The sequence below is a fragment of the Talpa occidentalis genome, unplaced genomic scaffold (genome assembly GCF_014898055.3).
Source record: "Talpa occidentalis isolate TD23 unplaced genomic scaffold, MPIMG_talOcc4v2.1 talOcc4.6, whole genome shotgun sequence".
Taxonomy (NCBI): Eukaryota; Metazoa; Chordata; class Mammalia; order Eulipotyphla; family Talpidae; genus Talpa; species Talpa occidentalis.
In genome coordinates, this window is record NW_023604972.1 from 112,047,255 (window position 1) to 112,062,479 (window position 15,225).

Consider the following 15,225-nt stretch of genomic DNA (forward strand, 5'->3'; position numbering starts at 1 on the left):
GCAGGATAGTGAGAGCTGGACCTTTCTATGCAAGTAGAGCCTTCTTTTGGGCTAGGTAGCTAACTGGGGATCCTCCCCATTCATTCTCTGTCCCAAACTAACCCTTGTAATAATTTCCTCTTCAAAATTCACTTCACACTACAAATTCCACTCAGTGTAGCTCTCTGGATTTGGCCCTCTTTTCTGCCTGCCTCTTTACCTAAACCAGAAAGTCTTCCTCTATGGAATCCTTAGGGATTACCTTGGTTCTAAAACACTTTGTCATGATTGTTGTCTAGCCAGCTGCATTTTCTTGGTCCTTGCTCCCTTTGCTGCCCTGCTTTTGGGCTTCACAGAGTTTGTACTATTAGAGTGGGAAGCCTAATCCAGGGATCACCTCAGTGGGGAGCTGCAGGTTATTGCTTCTGTCCTGCCTTCTCCATCCTTTTTGGTATTTCTAGCTATGAACTTTGTTTTAGAGCTTTCACCACCACAAAGTTGGAAGTTAGGATTGAGAGGAATCCACAGGCTATGGACTCTCTCCTCAAGCAAGATCCTGTCACTGTCCTCCAGCTAACTAAAATACCCACTGGAGAAGTCATTTAGGCCAAAATACAACGTATTCAGAGAAGAATATTGGAGAACCTTAGAATGGGCCTGAGGCGAGTGAGAGACATAGACAAGCCATTTATCTTATGGTCTGTACACCCTTGTACTGTTGCTTTAAAAAACACACTCATGGGCCTCCCTGGTGGCACAGCGGTTGAGTGCTGGGTTGTGAAGCTGCCCGCAGCCTCTACAGCGCCAGTTCGATCCTCAGCCACGGCGCACAGACCACTCCTGGCGCACAGACCACTCCTGCCGCCCGCTGCTCCCCTCAGCAGTGTACTTCAGTCCTTCTGCCTGGTCTGCTCCCCACTCTGGTGAATTCTCTTACCCTCCCGCGCTTCTGACTGTACCCAGTGCTTGTATAAATAAATAAATCTTAAAAAACAAAAACAACACACGCTCCTATAAGTAAATCACATGGCTAATGTCAGAGTTCTCTCGCAGTGGTGCCTGTAGCGGACATTCAGCATGTCTGCTCTGATAAGATCTTATTATTTCAGTGTTTAAACTCAGGTACATAAACAGACTTTCTTTTATTTTTTTTTTTTTTTTTTTTATAGAGGCATGTTTTTATTTATTTATTTATTTGTTTTGTTTGTTTATACATGCACTGGGTACAGTCAGAAGCGCGGGAGGGTGAGAGAATTCACCAGAGCCAGAGCGGGGAGCAGAGCAGGCAGAAGGACCGAAGTACACTGCTGAGGGGAGCAGCGGGCGGCAGGAGAGGTCTGCGTGCCATGTGGGACCCTCCTCCGGTGGCCGGGGAGCAGCTGGGGATCGAACTGGCACCGCAGAGGCCGCGGGCAGCTTCGCAACCCAGCACTCAACCGCTGCGCCACTGGGGAGGCCCCAGACTTTCTTTTAAATTAAAACTTACCTTTATAATTATGCATCATTTGAATCACAGAAATCCAAATTAAACACAAAACAGCATTTTGGTTGAATAAAGGCTGTGAATTGATGAGGACCTTACCAGGAACTAACCTGACATTCTCCACTGTCTTACTGACCATCTAGCTATTCCCGGCATTGGCTGCCGTGCTCTTCTTTGCTCCCCACTACACGACTTGCTCTTAACTGGCCACAGCTTTTGCTTTCTTCCAACTTTAGTGTAAGTAGCCTATTTTATTCCCATTAGGTACCATTTCTACAACTTAGGAAAATAGAGAACTCCTTTATACCTTTCAGTATAGATTCTAGAGGGAGATGACCGCACAGCGGATCTCCGTCAGGCCTGCAGTAAGTCTCCAATCAGTGCTTTCCCAGAAGAGAGGGCAGACTCTTGCCCAGGCAGGGCTAATCATTTCCTTTGTGCCTGTGGACGTGCACTTCCTCCAGATGGGGAGTTTGAAAATCATAGACTTAGCTGATGAGCTTCTCTGGTATCCATTGTTGAATACAGAGTTCTGTAATTTCTTTTAGTTCTTAAGAGAAGCAGCAAGAGGAGTGGAGTTTGCAAAGGTGGGGATCTATAGAGCCTTCTGCCTTATTAGGAACTCTGGCTAAATTAAAGCATGGAAGTCTGTCCCTGTATCTAATAACAGATCAGTACCGAGAGGCTTCAGACCTGTTTCTGAGGCAGTTAGGCAAAGATGGAGGGACACTTCTTAAAGGAATATAAATACTTTCCCCTCTCCATGGGCAAGGAATAGAACTTGGTCATTAGCCCGCAAACCTGGAAAATGGAAAAGGAGACAATATAGCAAGGGATGATTGTGGAAAACAAATTAGTAGAGATCACCAAATTTGTAGTGCCTCCAGAGGATGAGAGCCTGGAAGATTTTTGCACTGTAGAACCTGAGAAGAGTTTAGGATGTGGAGCCACCAGAAGGACAGCACTGTGTGCTTTTGTTGAGCCTGCTATTGTAAGAAGGGCTCTGGACCTGCAGCTTGGGAGGGGACCTGTCACAGTCCAGACTTCTGGGCATGTTGGAACTCTGGACTCAGAACTCAGGTGGCCAAAAGGTCCAAGAAACTCAGTATTTACCTCATTGGGTTCTACTGAAACAGGACTCTTCGCTGGGAAGAGCAGGGCTATTAGGTGGTGCCTCGCCTTCACAGAGCTAGAGACCGCTCTGCCCAAGGGAAACCGAGCGCGCACACAGGAGGTACACGCGGTTTACCCAGCCTCACCTTACCAAGAGCTGAGAATTGTTTCGTGACCAGACCTGCACTCAGGCCCTGGTCATGTGTCGTGAGAGGAGTCAGAGCCCGAAACACAGCCTGAGATTAGAGGTGTAACACAGTTGGGGGCTCCCAGCAACCCCATCATCTCTGGGTTCACACAGATGGGGCAAACACCGCTGCTTGGGTAGGTGTGTAAGGATAACCGAGCTCCTTAAAGAGGTAGGTTTCACATGAAGTGTAATCGGAGCTTATTTGATTACTGATCCTTATTTGAATATTATTTTCACAGTTAAGTGTAATTTTGCCTCCATTTTTTTCCTTCTAGGTTACCTAGAGTTGAAGCCAGGTAGGGAGATATTGTTAACAGATTTTAAAATTCTCAGTGAGCAAAGACCTTAACAGCCTTCTATCTTGAGTTTCCTTTAGGTTGGAAGTAGAAAGCAGGACTAACTTAAGCTCATTTTCAGTTCTTATTTTTTCTTACTAAGTCCATAGTGGAGATGGGTACAGTTCTAAGATGTCTTGTGTTCATGTGTTTGTAATTACAAGGTCTCTATAAATATAGTTTGAATAACCCATACCTTGTAACTGTTAGATGAAAAGGCAGTTAAATAACCAGAATCAGGACTGAAGTTTTTTTTTTTTTTAATTTTTTTTAAATTTTTTTTTTTATGGAGGCATGTTTTATTTATTTGTTTGTTTGTTTATACAAGCACTGGGTACAGTCAGAAGCGCGGGAGGGTGAGAGAATTCACCAGAGCCAGAGCGGGGAGCAGAGCAGGCAGAAGGACCGAAGTACACTGCTGAGGGGAGCAGAGGGCGGCAGGAGAGGTCTGCGCGCCATGTGGGACCCTCCTCTGGTGGCTGGGGAGCTGCCAGGGATTGAACCGGTGCCGCAGAGGCCGCGGGCAGCTTCGCAACCCAGCGCTCAACCTCTGCGCCACCGGGGAGGCCCAGGACTGAAGTTTTTGACAATATCCAAACCTTGCCATCTGCCCAGTCAAGAAACTGGTTCTCTTTAAAATGAATAAAACGTTTACAATTAAGAAGAATTAATGAGGTGAATCTTATCTGACATGACTGACTTGTTATCCAGTTGGCTTCAGTTGCCAGGTGCCAACTTTTATTCAACCAGAAAGCAAGTATCTCACAACTCTTGAACCCTGAGACGTTTCTTACCACTTTTTTGTAGCAGCTACAACAACAAAAAGGGGGGAGGGAGTGCCACAGAAAGCCCGGAAAACTTCAACCAGCTAACTGACTCAGGTATACAGCTGGTGTGTTTTTTAGAACTAGGTGTTTATACTAGGGACTTGATAAAATTAGACCACCTCTGGGTCTTTGCCAGTTGCTGAGAACTGAACACTGACAGTAATGCCCAAAGAACTGGGACTGGATTTATGTAGCTACTTTAAATAGGCATAGTGACCTAAGTTGTTTTCCGAGGACTGCGTTTGATTATGAGTTCTAAATTACTCTTTAGAATCTTAAAAATGAATGTTAAAAATTATATTCTTACTGTATTGAATTGGAATTAGGCCAAAAAAACATTTTTAATGTGACTAGATTTGCTGAAAGGGGTTCAGAAGCAAACTACGCAAATTTCTTCTACAACACAATCTTTAGGGATACACCACAAATCAAAGGCAGTGTGAACCACCTTCTTACAGCTGTCTTTGGTATAAAAAAGTCTTAAGAGTACAAGTGCTAGTTAAAGAATAGACTCCTTTGCTGGATCAGAACTAATGTACAACTGGGTATATTTATTTAGAAATACAGATTATGAGGCTCTCGGGTGAATAATTTGACAGTATTAAGCAAATTCAGCCTCTACATAGGCTGGTGTGAACTCTTAGTAGCGTGGGGCTCAGTAAGGAAAGCTGTGTTCAGAATGCTGGTGTCTATCTTGGGATTTATCAGAATTATAACACAGTTCGGAGAGCTGTTCCTGAAACCCTACATCATAAACGAAAGGTGGTCTAGTTAACTATTAAGTTGAGTTTGTTTTGCTTGGATGGGTGAACTTTTAGGTTTTAATAAGAGTGTTTGCCTAAAGGCCTATTCTATACCTTTAATAATCATTAAATAATATGGTAATAATTAATAACGCTTAATTATTTTAAATACCATTTAGAGGTGTAGTGATGCTTAAAATAGTTTACAGTTGATACTTAAACTTTTTTTCTTTTTTTCCCCCTACTAGTTTTATCTCCAAGCCAGGATGAAGGCAGACTGGGCAAGACTCCTGCGCCCCACACTGCAATTTGGCCTTGTTGCTTCATCCATTTATGTGGGACTTTCTCGAGTTTCTGATTACAAACACCATTGGAGTGATGTGTTGACTGGGCTCATCCAAGGAGCTCTGGTTGCAGTATTAGTTGTAAGTATACAGGGCAGTCGCCTACATCTTTGGGGACTGATAAATACCAGGATAAATAAGTAGAAAATATGTCCCCATGAGAAAACTATGCAAAAGCAGAGAATGTGGCTGAATAATGCAAATGGGTAAGGACCCAATGCCATTAAGTCATTTTCAGGGTAGACAGCAGGTAAAAACTAGGTCACTCTTTTTAAAAATTCTACTGGTCTCGTTATATCTATTATAAAGGCTGTTTAAGTAGTTTGGTTTAGGATGATTTGAAAGAAATTTTTACATAGAGTAGCTCTTTCATTAAGTGCTGGCAGGTTTTTTGGGTCTACAATAGAACCCCCAATTTGGCAGAATGTCTGAACCTGGTATTTATATCCTTTTCTCCCTATTTCTCGCAATTTCATGATTTTTAAATGATTTATATAATTAGAATGGAGGAAAATATTTAATGTATAACGTGTTCTGTGCAGGTTGTATATGTATCAGATTTCTTCAAGGACAGAAATTCTTTTAAAGAAAGGAAAGAGGAAGATTCTCATACAACTCTGCATGAAACACCCACAACAGGAAATCACTATGGAAACAGACACCAACCTTGAAGGTGGCAAGAGTGCCGAGATGAAGCTGGCTTGCTAAGAGAAAATGATTGCCACCAGAAGGATGTGTTTTCTTCCCAGTGTACAAGCCTTAAGGAACTGCTGCTGCTATACCTCTTGGATGCCCACTTGACCTGTGTGTATATAGTTACATTTAACACAACAGTTATCTAATAGCTCTAACTTCATTTAAAGAAAATCAAGCCTTTCACAAAGTGTCCCACCTATACATTTTTTATTAAAAAATGTAATGCTCATGTACAAATGTGTATGTAATAAGCTTTCTTGAAATGATGATTTAAATATAATACATGTTAAAATGCTTAAGGACAAGTGTCTTGAGATGGGAGAACCAAATCAATACTTTAAGCATTTATAGTTGACTGTAATCAGACAGGTGGTAAACAATTTAAAATTCCACATTCCTTTAGCTGAGTCTATAAGTAGAGGCTGGCAGCAAACACAATATCTCTCTTGATTTTGGTGATTCCTATGAGAAAAGAAAATGGAGAGCTTAAACAACAATCCTGATAAAACTGGCTGAACAGCATGGAAAACACAAACTTGCTGGTCTGAAAGTTTATCTAAAGGAGTTCATAGCCCCCTCCGAGAGGTGGAAAACTCAGAAATGAGACCTCTGCTCTTAAGACGGACTCTAAAGTTCCCCGTTTGTGTTGTGTCTAAAACTATTCAAAACGACTGACTCAGAAGAGGACAGAGTGATTAAAAAGTTAACCCCAAAACATAAATTTTTAACCTACATTACATCAGAAGATACGTGATTCTTTCTGGACTAAAGCAGGACAAATTTTATTATTTGAAGCGTTTATATAGACTTAACCCTATTAAGTGAATCTATGGATTGGATGCATTAAGCCAGTTTTTGTAAACCTCTGAGACAAAGTTGTTATATAGGATCGACTGCCTGACCAGCAACATGGCTGCTGTTTTTTGATGCTTTTTACTCAGTATTTACAAGCATGCTTATTCGTCTAGCCTCACTCCCCACCCCCACTGTTATTACCACTTTGGTCAAGTCATCCTTTCTTGATTTGGTCTTTCTGCTTCTACGGTGTTACCACAGATTTGCCTACACTGCAACAGCAAAAATTGTGTTGTGAAACCCAAGGGGTGGGGGCTACATGTTCCTTTCCCCCTCCTACTCCTATCATTCTATTCATGGTTCACTCTGCTCTGCAATACTGGACTCTCCTACTGCTCAAATATATAAAGTATATATAAGAAGGGCCTGATGGTGATACTTTTGATTGGGGGTGCTTAGGTCATCTCATGCACCCCCTAGTTCCCTAGTGTCAAGTCTTTTTCTATAGACTTTCTATAGACTTACACAGTTGATGTAATTGTTGACTTATTTATTGTCCATCTCCCTGTACTAGAATGCAAACTCTATGAAGGCAGGGATTTGTGTCCTTTTGTTCAGCACTGTATCCCCTAGTGCCTGGCATATAGTAAGTGCACAATAAATATCTGAATGTATATTAAAAAGTGTCGAAACTGTTTCCCTCACAGACACTCCAAGGTTTTATTTAAACCCTACTAGGGGTCCTCCATGGCAATCCAGTAAAAAAACCTGAAAATGTGCTAGTTTGTGGTCAAAGGTTCAAGACTTACAAGATTTGTCTAAAATTTTACAAAAAAGCTGACAGAATGGCTACTGACCTTCTGCGAATTTATTTTCCAGTTCAGTGTTCCCAATGGCTTTAGCTGCTTGACACATCTGTCGAAGCAGTTCTTCCAGCCGTCTCATACAACGAATTATGCTGCCTGGACAGAAAAGGAAACAAATAGCTTGTAGCAATAATCAGGAACAGAATTTTTGTTAAGTGGTAAAACAGGAGGACATGGTATGATTAGTAATAAACTAATAGATTTCCCAGTCAAATCAGCAAACTTGACTGGCTGGCTGCTAAGCACTAGGAAGGTTACAAAGATGAAAATTTTAATTCTCATCCTTGACCAATGATAGTCACGGATTTACTATAATTAACACTGATTTTACAAAGAAGCAAGTAAACAAAATGCCATGGGAGCAGAGAAAGCAACTTTGGGTGAATGCCAGCAAAAGATGACATATAAAGCGGGTCTAGGAGAATAAGGACCAGGGAAGACCACTGAGGTCATGCCGAAAAGCCTGGCAAACTGCAACTATTCAAGGACCTGGAGTGCAGTCTAGTAAGGCATCTGGCACTGTGAAGAGAATGTAACAAGGTTTTTACATAGCCAGTAACAGGATCAATTTGTCATTTCAAAGACACGATCATTCAGCTACAAGGAAAGATGGAATGTGTCAGAGCAAAATGGGAGTTGTTCAAAGCCATCTGTAGGAAAGCAAGCAGAATGACAAATACTGGACATTCACACCGATTGCAACAAGGCAAAATATAAACACTAGCATACACTAATAAGCTGAGGTTTTCAAGTGTAAGAGACTGGGAAGGAAGAGTGTGTGGAAGGTGTATAAGCAGTGGTGGTCGGAAAAAGGAAAAATAAAGGAAAAAAAATAATGCATTCATTAATTCCCCCTTTTTTTTTTAATAGAGGCATGTTTATTTGTTTGTTTGTTTGTTTGATTATACAAGCACTGGGTACAGTCAGAAGCGCGGGAGGGTGAGAGAATTCACCAGAGCCAGAGCGGGGAGCAGAGTAGGCAGAAGGACCAAAGTACACTGCTGAGGGGAGCAGCGGGCGGCAGGAGAGGTCTGCGCGCCATGTGGGACCCTCCTCCGGTGGCCGGGGAGCAGCGGGGGATCGAACCGGCGCTGCAGAGGCCACGGGCAGCTTCGCAACCCAGCGCTCAACCGCTGTGCCACCGGGGAGGCCCTGCATTCATTCATTCTTAATGTTTACAGCAGTGGTTTCTTCTTTGCTTTTAAAAACACAAGAGATGAGTCAAACCTTTATCCACTGGATTTGACTCCACGCCTGACAGGCAGAGGCAGAGTGGTAAGGCACTGCACGGCTTTTGCTTTTAAAAAGCCTACATTCCGTAAGCAGTTTCTGGTGCTACTTTGTAATGGGAGCTTTTGTGATGCCATATGCTCTGTAGAAAGCAAGTCCTTCATGGGTACTGATGAGTACAGTACTGTTTTTGTAGAGACAGAAATAAACAGTAATAGCCTCTCTCTAGTCACAATGAATCTACCACACGGATTAACAGATTGAAACCCTAGGCGTTAGCCCATACAACTACTTTTTAAATTGCTAAATTTAGTTTGATGGAAGTAACTATCTTTTTTTGTGTGTGTGTAAAAGCAGGAAATAGTCTTCAGAATTGCTCAACTGAATCACAATAGCTTTCATCAAACATAGAACATATAATGTTAATCATTATAATATCAATTAGACCCAGTTAATGTTTAAAAGGTACTTAAAACTACTGCTGCGGCTCCTGACACAATCAAAACACTTCTGATTTCATAGAAAGAAAATTGAAACTAATTAGAAACAAATAAGGTTTGAACACAGCGTATTAAAAGGTTCCAATGCAGTCATTTTCTGCCTATAAAAATACACACAATACTGGGCTACAACTCTGAATATAGTATTTTTCCAATTATATAAAACGTGCAATAACAAGATGTGGAAAGAATGGCTATTCTGAAATAGAACTAAAATAACACGGTAAAAAAAAAGGGGGGGTGGGCAGAAGGGAGACACTATACTGGAAAAAGGAAATACTATCCTAATTAAATCAAGGTTTCTTTTTCAATTATGTCTTGTTTTTAACAGCTAATATATAAGTCCACCCAAATTTTAGAGGAAAAACAGTATAGCTGATATAATGACACTTGAACCAGGAAAACATGAAAACTGCTGACATGAGACACAATTTCTAGTTATAAACAGAATTCTTCTAAATTCAATCAGCCTTCTCAGCAAACTGTGATGTAGAAAGAGCCCAAATAAGAACGAAAGGGGGCAGAACAGATTTCAGGAATGCAATAATACTGCAGAAGAGGTCACCTCACAGGTAGCTAAACTACAAGCTGTCTTCCATTTTAGCAGTTTAGGATTTATCTACCATGCTATGATAACTTTCTTACTAAAGTAGAAAGAACAAAACAATAATCCACAAAGACAATTTTACAGGGCACCCTAGACTTATAGGCTGATTGCCCCCTGATTTTTCTTTTAAAAAAAAAAAAAAAAAACTGCTTTTCCTCAAGTATCATCATTGCTTTTTGCCAGTGAGTTCTGACTTCCCAGGGTATACTATATAAATATGAGCTATTATATTAACTACTCTTGGAATTACTTAGACATTAATCATTAGTTTCATCCTTATGTTGCCCAAAGAGGAGTGGCGGTACTGTATTTTACTGCCTTTTCACCTCTAAAACACACAATTATATGTTAATCTGGGTTCCTGTGTGTTAAGCAACATTCACAGGTAAACTGACTACATCATACTTCCCTCTTAGTACAGCATCAAGTGTTGCTACTCACTATGAAGTATATGACTTTCTTACCATTAAACATGAATTTTCAGTGGATGGATAGAGTATAAAACGATGGTAGAATACAAGTTTCTAGGTGATCCAAAATGTAAGGAAAAGGTATTATGATTCTTCGATGACATTACCTACCATGTGGTTTGTAGTAAGAGAGATGAAGTTTCAAGTATCAGTGCCATCCTGTACTAGCCTCCATGACCTTCACCAAATAATTTACCTTTTTAAAACTCAGTATCCTTATGCAAAGTGGAAATAAAAACTATCCAGAGTTGCTATTTTAGTGAACAGATTATAAATGATGTAAAGTTTAGGACAGTACCTGGCACTGTAGATGATTTCTATCTACAAAAATAGGGAATGAGAGGCAGCCCTGATGGTGCAAGGGGTTAAGTCTCAGCACTATGAAGCTATCAGCAGTCACTAAAGCATGAGTTCAATCCCCAGCCATGAGCTAACCCACATGGTGCAGCAGACCTCTCCTGTCTCACCCGCTGCTCCCCTCAGCAGTGTATTTCAGTCAGTCTGCCTGTTATGTTTCCTACTCTGTCTCTGGTGAATCCTCTCACCTCCCCCCCACCTCTGGCCTGTACCCCAGTTCTTGTATGCATAAATAAATCTTTCCCCCAAAATAATAAATGATTAAAATATTTTTCCTAAGGAATTTATAACAAGCAGATTATACTTATTAAATAATACAAAAGATCTGTGAAGAAAAAAAACTCCACTTAATTTCCAAACATTTAATACTATATTATTCCTGATGATTACACAATGTGATACTAAGGATATTTTTTACATCACTGTATAGACTTGAAAATCCTTATTAGGAAATAGACTTACTTGCTTTTATGGGAAGGCAATATTGAAATTATTGAAACTCAGATTAAAATTTTACCTATTTTAAGTTTGGATAGAGCGCTTGAAATATGTGGGTAAAATTTTAAAGAGTATTTTTTTTAATGTTTTTTTATCCTGGCTCGCCCGCTGCTCCCCTCAGCAGTGCATCCAGTCTGTCTGCCTGTTCTGCTCCCTACTCTGTCTCTGGTGAGTCCTCTCACTCTCCAGCGCCTCTGGCCTGTACCCCAGCTATTGTATAAATGAAAAATAAATCTTAAAAAAAAAAAAAAAGGGTTACCCATACCTTCAAAGACATCTGTCATTTTGCAGATATGGGCAAATGTAGCTCCGGTTGCCCATGTATATACTACATCCATTAAGTGAGGTTTGAATGAGCTTAGATAAGTTTCTTCATCAATTTCCAACTTGGCTTCTGCTGAAACTTTGGCAATTCTTTTAGCACATTCCTTTGAAGATAAAAAATGTACTTAGAGTTTTTTTATTTAGGATCTTTGATATTATTTTTCTTTAAGTTTCCAAAGACAGTATTCCACAAGATGCCTTTTCCATCCTATGCACATGCCTAATACTTTGGATATTCTGCTTGTAGATAGCCATAGTACATGTTACATTGCAAAATAATCAAAAGCAAAGTTTCCCCATTACACTGCAGTAATAAGAAAAATGTATCAAGATCATGATTTTCACTGTTCATTTTTTACTAAAAACAAGACTTCATTAAAATTATTCAAGAGAAGCATTAAATCGTCAACTGTTCCATTGAAAAAACCAAATCCAACAGGAATATAACAATTGAGGGAAACACAAATCCTAAGGCAAAATACTTTCCTTGCTAACAAGGTTCTAACAAATATAAATCATAATATTTTCTTTCTTGTACAGTAAGAAACTTACTCATTTTTTTCTACTTTGTAATCTAAAAGGTCAAAATCTCCTAGCCCTTGAAAAGATATCTCTAGTTTTGGAAATTTCAACTTCTTGGTAATAATAAGGGATGTTAATGTTACACTGAATGGGGCATTTTTATGATTCCCTTTTCATTCTTCTCTTGGCAATGTCTTACAGTTCATTTTCCCCTAGCCGTCTAATGCTGAAAAGGCAGATAAAATTAGTTCATCCTAAGAAAATAATAAAAGACATAAATTCATTATGACAAGTTACTTTGGTTTTGAGGAATCAAAGATAATTTCTTAGGATGAAACATTTTAAAACTTTTTTGTAAACTAGAATGGAAAGATTTACAGAAAATTAAACCAAATCCCAGTCTAGCAAGATGCCATTCTTAACACAAAGGAAAATGACACAGGCACTGGGTTATTTGAAATAGCCTATCCAGACATGCAGTGTTAAATGTGAACTCATGGCAACTCTATACAATTTATTACACTGGTGAAGAAATATATATTGAAATAAAAATCACATACTTTTAAAATTGCAATAAATGACAATGAATAACATCAAGTGACATTTTAATCATGAAGTAAGCTACCTTTATGGAATGAGAAAATACTATGATTAGATTGTCAAAAATATTTATATTACAACCTACTAATAATAAAACATAATTAACATAATCTTACCTGCATCTGACGAAGTGGTCCTGCTAACTGCTCTGTTAATTTGGGCATCTCACTAGACTAAAGGAAAAGAAAGATTAACTATAAAAATCGCCAATTTAAAATAGGACAAATACTATCTGCTTAAACAAAGCTTTCATGATCCATCAATACCAAATTATAAGACCACAGTAATTAGCATTTAGAGTTCCTAATTGACTGAGTTTATATAAGCAAAATTTCTATTCCTCTCATCCTAAATTATAATATTCTCTTATTTCAGAGGAAAATATTATACTGCTAAATTTATAATGTTATGTAAAAATATTCTCCGTGACATTATCTGGAACTAGGGGAAAGCAAATATTGCAAACATGCACACTTTAATTAGATCCACACTTATAAATTGGTTTAGCATAGTTTGATTGCAAAACAGTCTTACATTCTAGGCAACAATCTGTTGAAAAAAAACTAGCAATAAGAATCTCATGGCCACTATCTCAAATGTTGGTTATGGAAACTAAGACACAGTCTTGAGTATGACCAACTGTTTCATAGTTATTCTCCAACACTGGGAGGAGGGGTATTAATTCAATCTCACTAGGAGGGGTATTAATTCAGCCTCACTATCCCCTTTCAATTTTACTAGTTCTGCCTAATTTTACTCTCACTCATCTTTAGGCCAGACATACAAACAAAAAGTATTGTTTTATTAAAAAAAATTTTAAATTGGGAAGTATTACATTCCCCTGATACCATTATATACACCCTTCACTCCACTTTTCAAAAGTTTAAGTTATAGCACTTCACTTTTACAAAAGGCCTACATTAGTACCTGCTTTCAATAACTAAGAGAATTTTTCACTTTAATGAAAATAGTGAAAAAGGAAAACAGTCCCCAAAACGTGTTTTGTAGAAGCCATTCTAGAAACGGCTTATATGCCCTGGGTATTGAGTGTGCTACCCCCAAACTACCTTCCCCAGGAACTGTTTTATGCATGCTGTGTATCAATCATACCATCCCTGCTTTTAATATATGTTACTAGTGTTATTTTAGGTTTTATGTGTTACTTGGCGCATTTTTTTGGATCTAGAAATGCCCCAATTTTTTTCCTTATAACTTAATGATTGCTTCTTTGCTTTATGCCATTTCAGCTTATAAAAATGTTTCATAGGAATGCCCAACTTTCAGACAGTGTAGGAAACCTGTAATGTATCTTTATTTTTCTCTTACTATTTTGTGTTAAAGTTCCAGTTATTTCTAATCAACTTTACCCATATGTAAATATGAAGTAATATATTTTAATAACAAAAAATATCCATAATATTAACAGTAAACTATAGGATGTTTCCAGCGAGAAATAAGGTGTGAAATCTATTAACTCACATTTTCTTGAAACACAAAACAGCTTAACAGTGCAGTTGCCTGTTCTGCAGACAGGTCATTAAAAAGGCCATTGAACATCATCTCGGTTAGAAGCAGCTCATCAGCACTATACAGTCACCAAAAAAAAGAAAGAAAAAATTCAAATGCCAGAATACACATGCATACACACGTTCTTAAAATGTAGATTTTAATAGTGTATTATTTGTCCATGAGGAATGTAATCAATGAAAAAATGACATTTATTTACCAAAGGAAATGTCAAGTGCTATATTCACAAATCTACTTTAAAAATAAAAAATTTCATATAGCAATCTCATTTTCACAAATACCAAAATGCACATAATCAATGAAATAATCATTCTATTTTCTAAAAAATGGGCAGATATTTTAAAAGTTATTATTTGTTTTATGTAGCATTTCTATATACCTGCAGGGGGAGAGAAAGAGAGGAGGAAAGGAATACCTTGTTTTAGGAAAATTCTTTAAGGTTTTAAATGACTCCTCATTTCTTTACAATATAACCATTCAGAGAGGAACATTATTTATAATGAAACAATTTAAGACAAGTAATCAACTTCTTGTAGCTTGAGTAAAATTGAAATTAAAATACTATCTAAACAATTCCCAAATGAGATTATAGTAAAAGCTCCTTTGTGTAGGAGTTTCTCCTTCTAGTCCTGCTATAAGATGACTCATGGTTACTGACAGAAATGAGTATTGTCAAAGAACCATTTTTAAAAAATAAATTACTCAATACATTGTTTCAAAGTTTTGTTTTTTTTTTTTTTGAGGAAAAAAAAAATTCTTAACTCTTAGTATGCCAGGAAAATAGACATCATTTATTAGCTGGGCCCAAGGACGCTTCTAATGGTTTTAAAGTTATTTTACAAAATAATGAAAACTTTATTTGAAACCTTAATTAGAATATACTCATAGCAGACCCACATTTTATTCCATAGTTTCCTAGTTTAATGATTGTATATGACCAAGATGGGCAATGCAAAAAAAACCGATTGCTCATCAATTTTCACTCATAAATCTGGAATATATCCATCTAATAAATACAATTTGTTATTTCAAATAAATTTCTAATAGATACTACGTCATCACTGGTTCTATTTCTTTTAGTACTTACGCTGTCAAAATGTACAGATTCCAGATTTCAAATGCCTCTTTTAGGTTCTAGTTTATCATTATTTTTGTCTCTTCTTTGCATGATCAAAAAACAACATTTAAAAAAAGTTTTGAACAAGTCATAATTATTTTG

At 38.2% G+C, this 15,225-nt stretch overlaps 2 protein-coding genes across 3 annotated transcripts in view; one reads left to right on the forward strand and one right to left on the reverse strand.

Annotated features, from left to right (window-relative positions):
- The window catches only part of PLPP1 (phospholipid phosphatase 1), a 77,367-nt gene extending 71,399 nt beyond the window's left edge, over positions 1-5,968 (forward strand). For both annotated transcript variants that reach the window (XM_054687967.1, XM_054687968.1), the window contains exons 5-6: positions 4,919-5,095; positions 5,557-5,968. In XM_054687967.1, coding sequence (XP_054543942.1) covers positions 4,919-5,095; positions 5,557-5,685 — 306 coding nt within the window. In that variant the 3' untranslated portion in view covers positions 5,686-5,968. The remainder of the gene's footprint in view (positions 1-4,918; positions 5,096-5,556) is intronic.
- Positions 5,898-15,225, reverse strand: part of MTREX (Mtr4 exosome RNA helicase) — a 76,268-nt gene continuing 66,940 nt past the window's right edge. The window contains exons 23-27 of the mRNA XM_037530800.1: positions 13,959-14,064; positions 12,596-12,652; positions 11,299-11,461; positions 7,363-7,467; positions 5,898-6,172 (exon numbers count right to left, since the gene is read on the reverse strand). Coding sequence (XP_037386697.1) covers positions 6,120-6,172; positions 7,363-7,467; positions 11,299-11,461; positions 12,596-12,652; positions 13,959-14,064 — 484 coding nt within the window. The 3' untranslated portion in view covers positions 5,898-6,119. The remainder of the gene's footprint in view (positions 6,173-7,362; positions 7,468-11,298; positions 11,462-12,595; positions 12,653-13,958; positions 14,065-15,225) is intronic.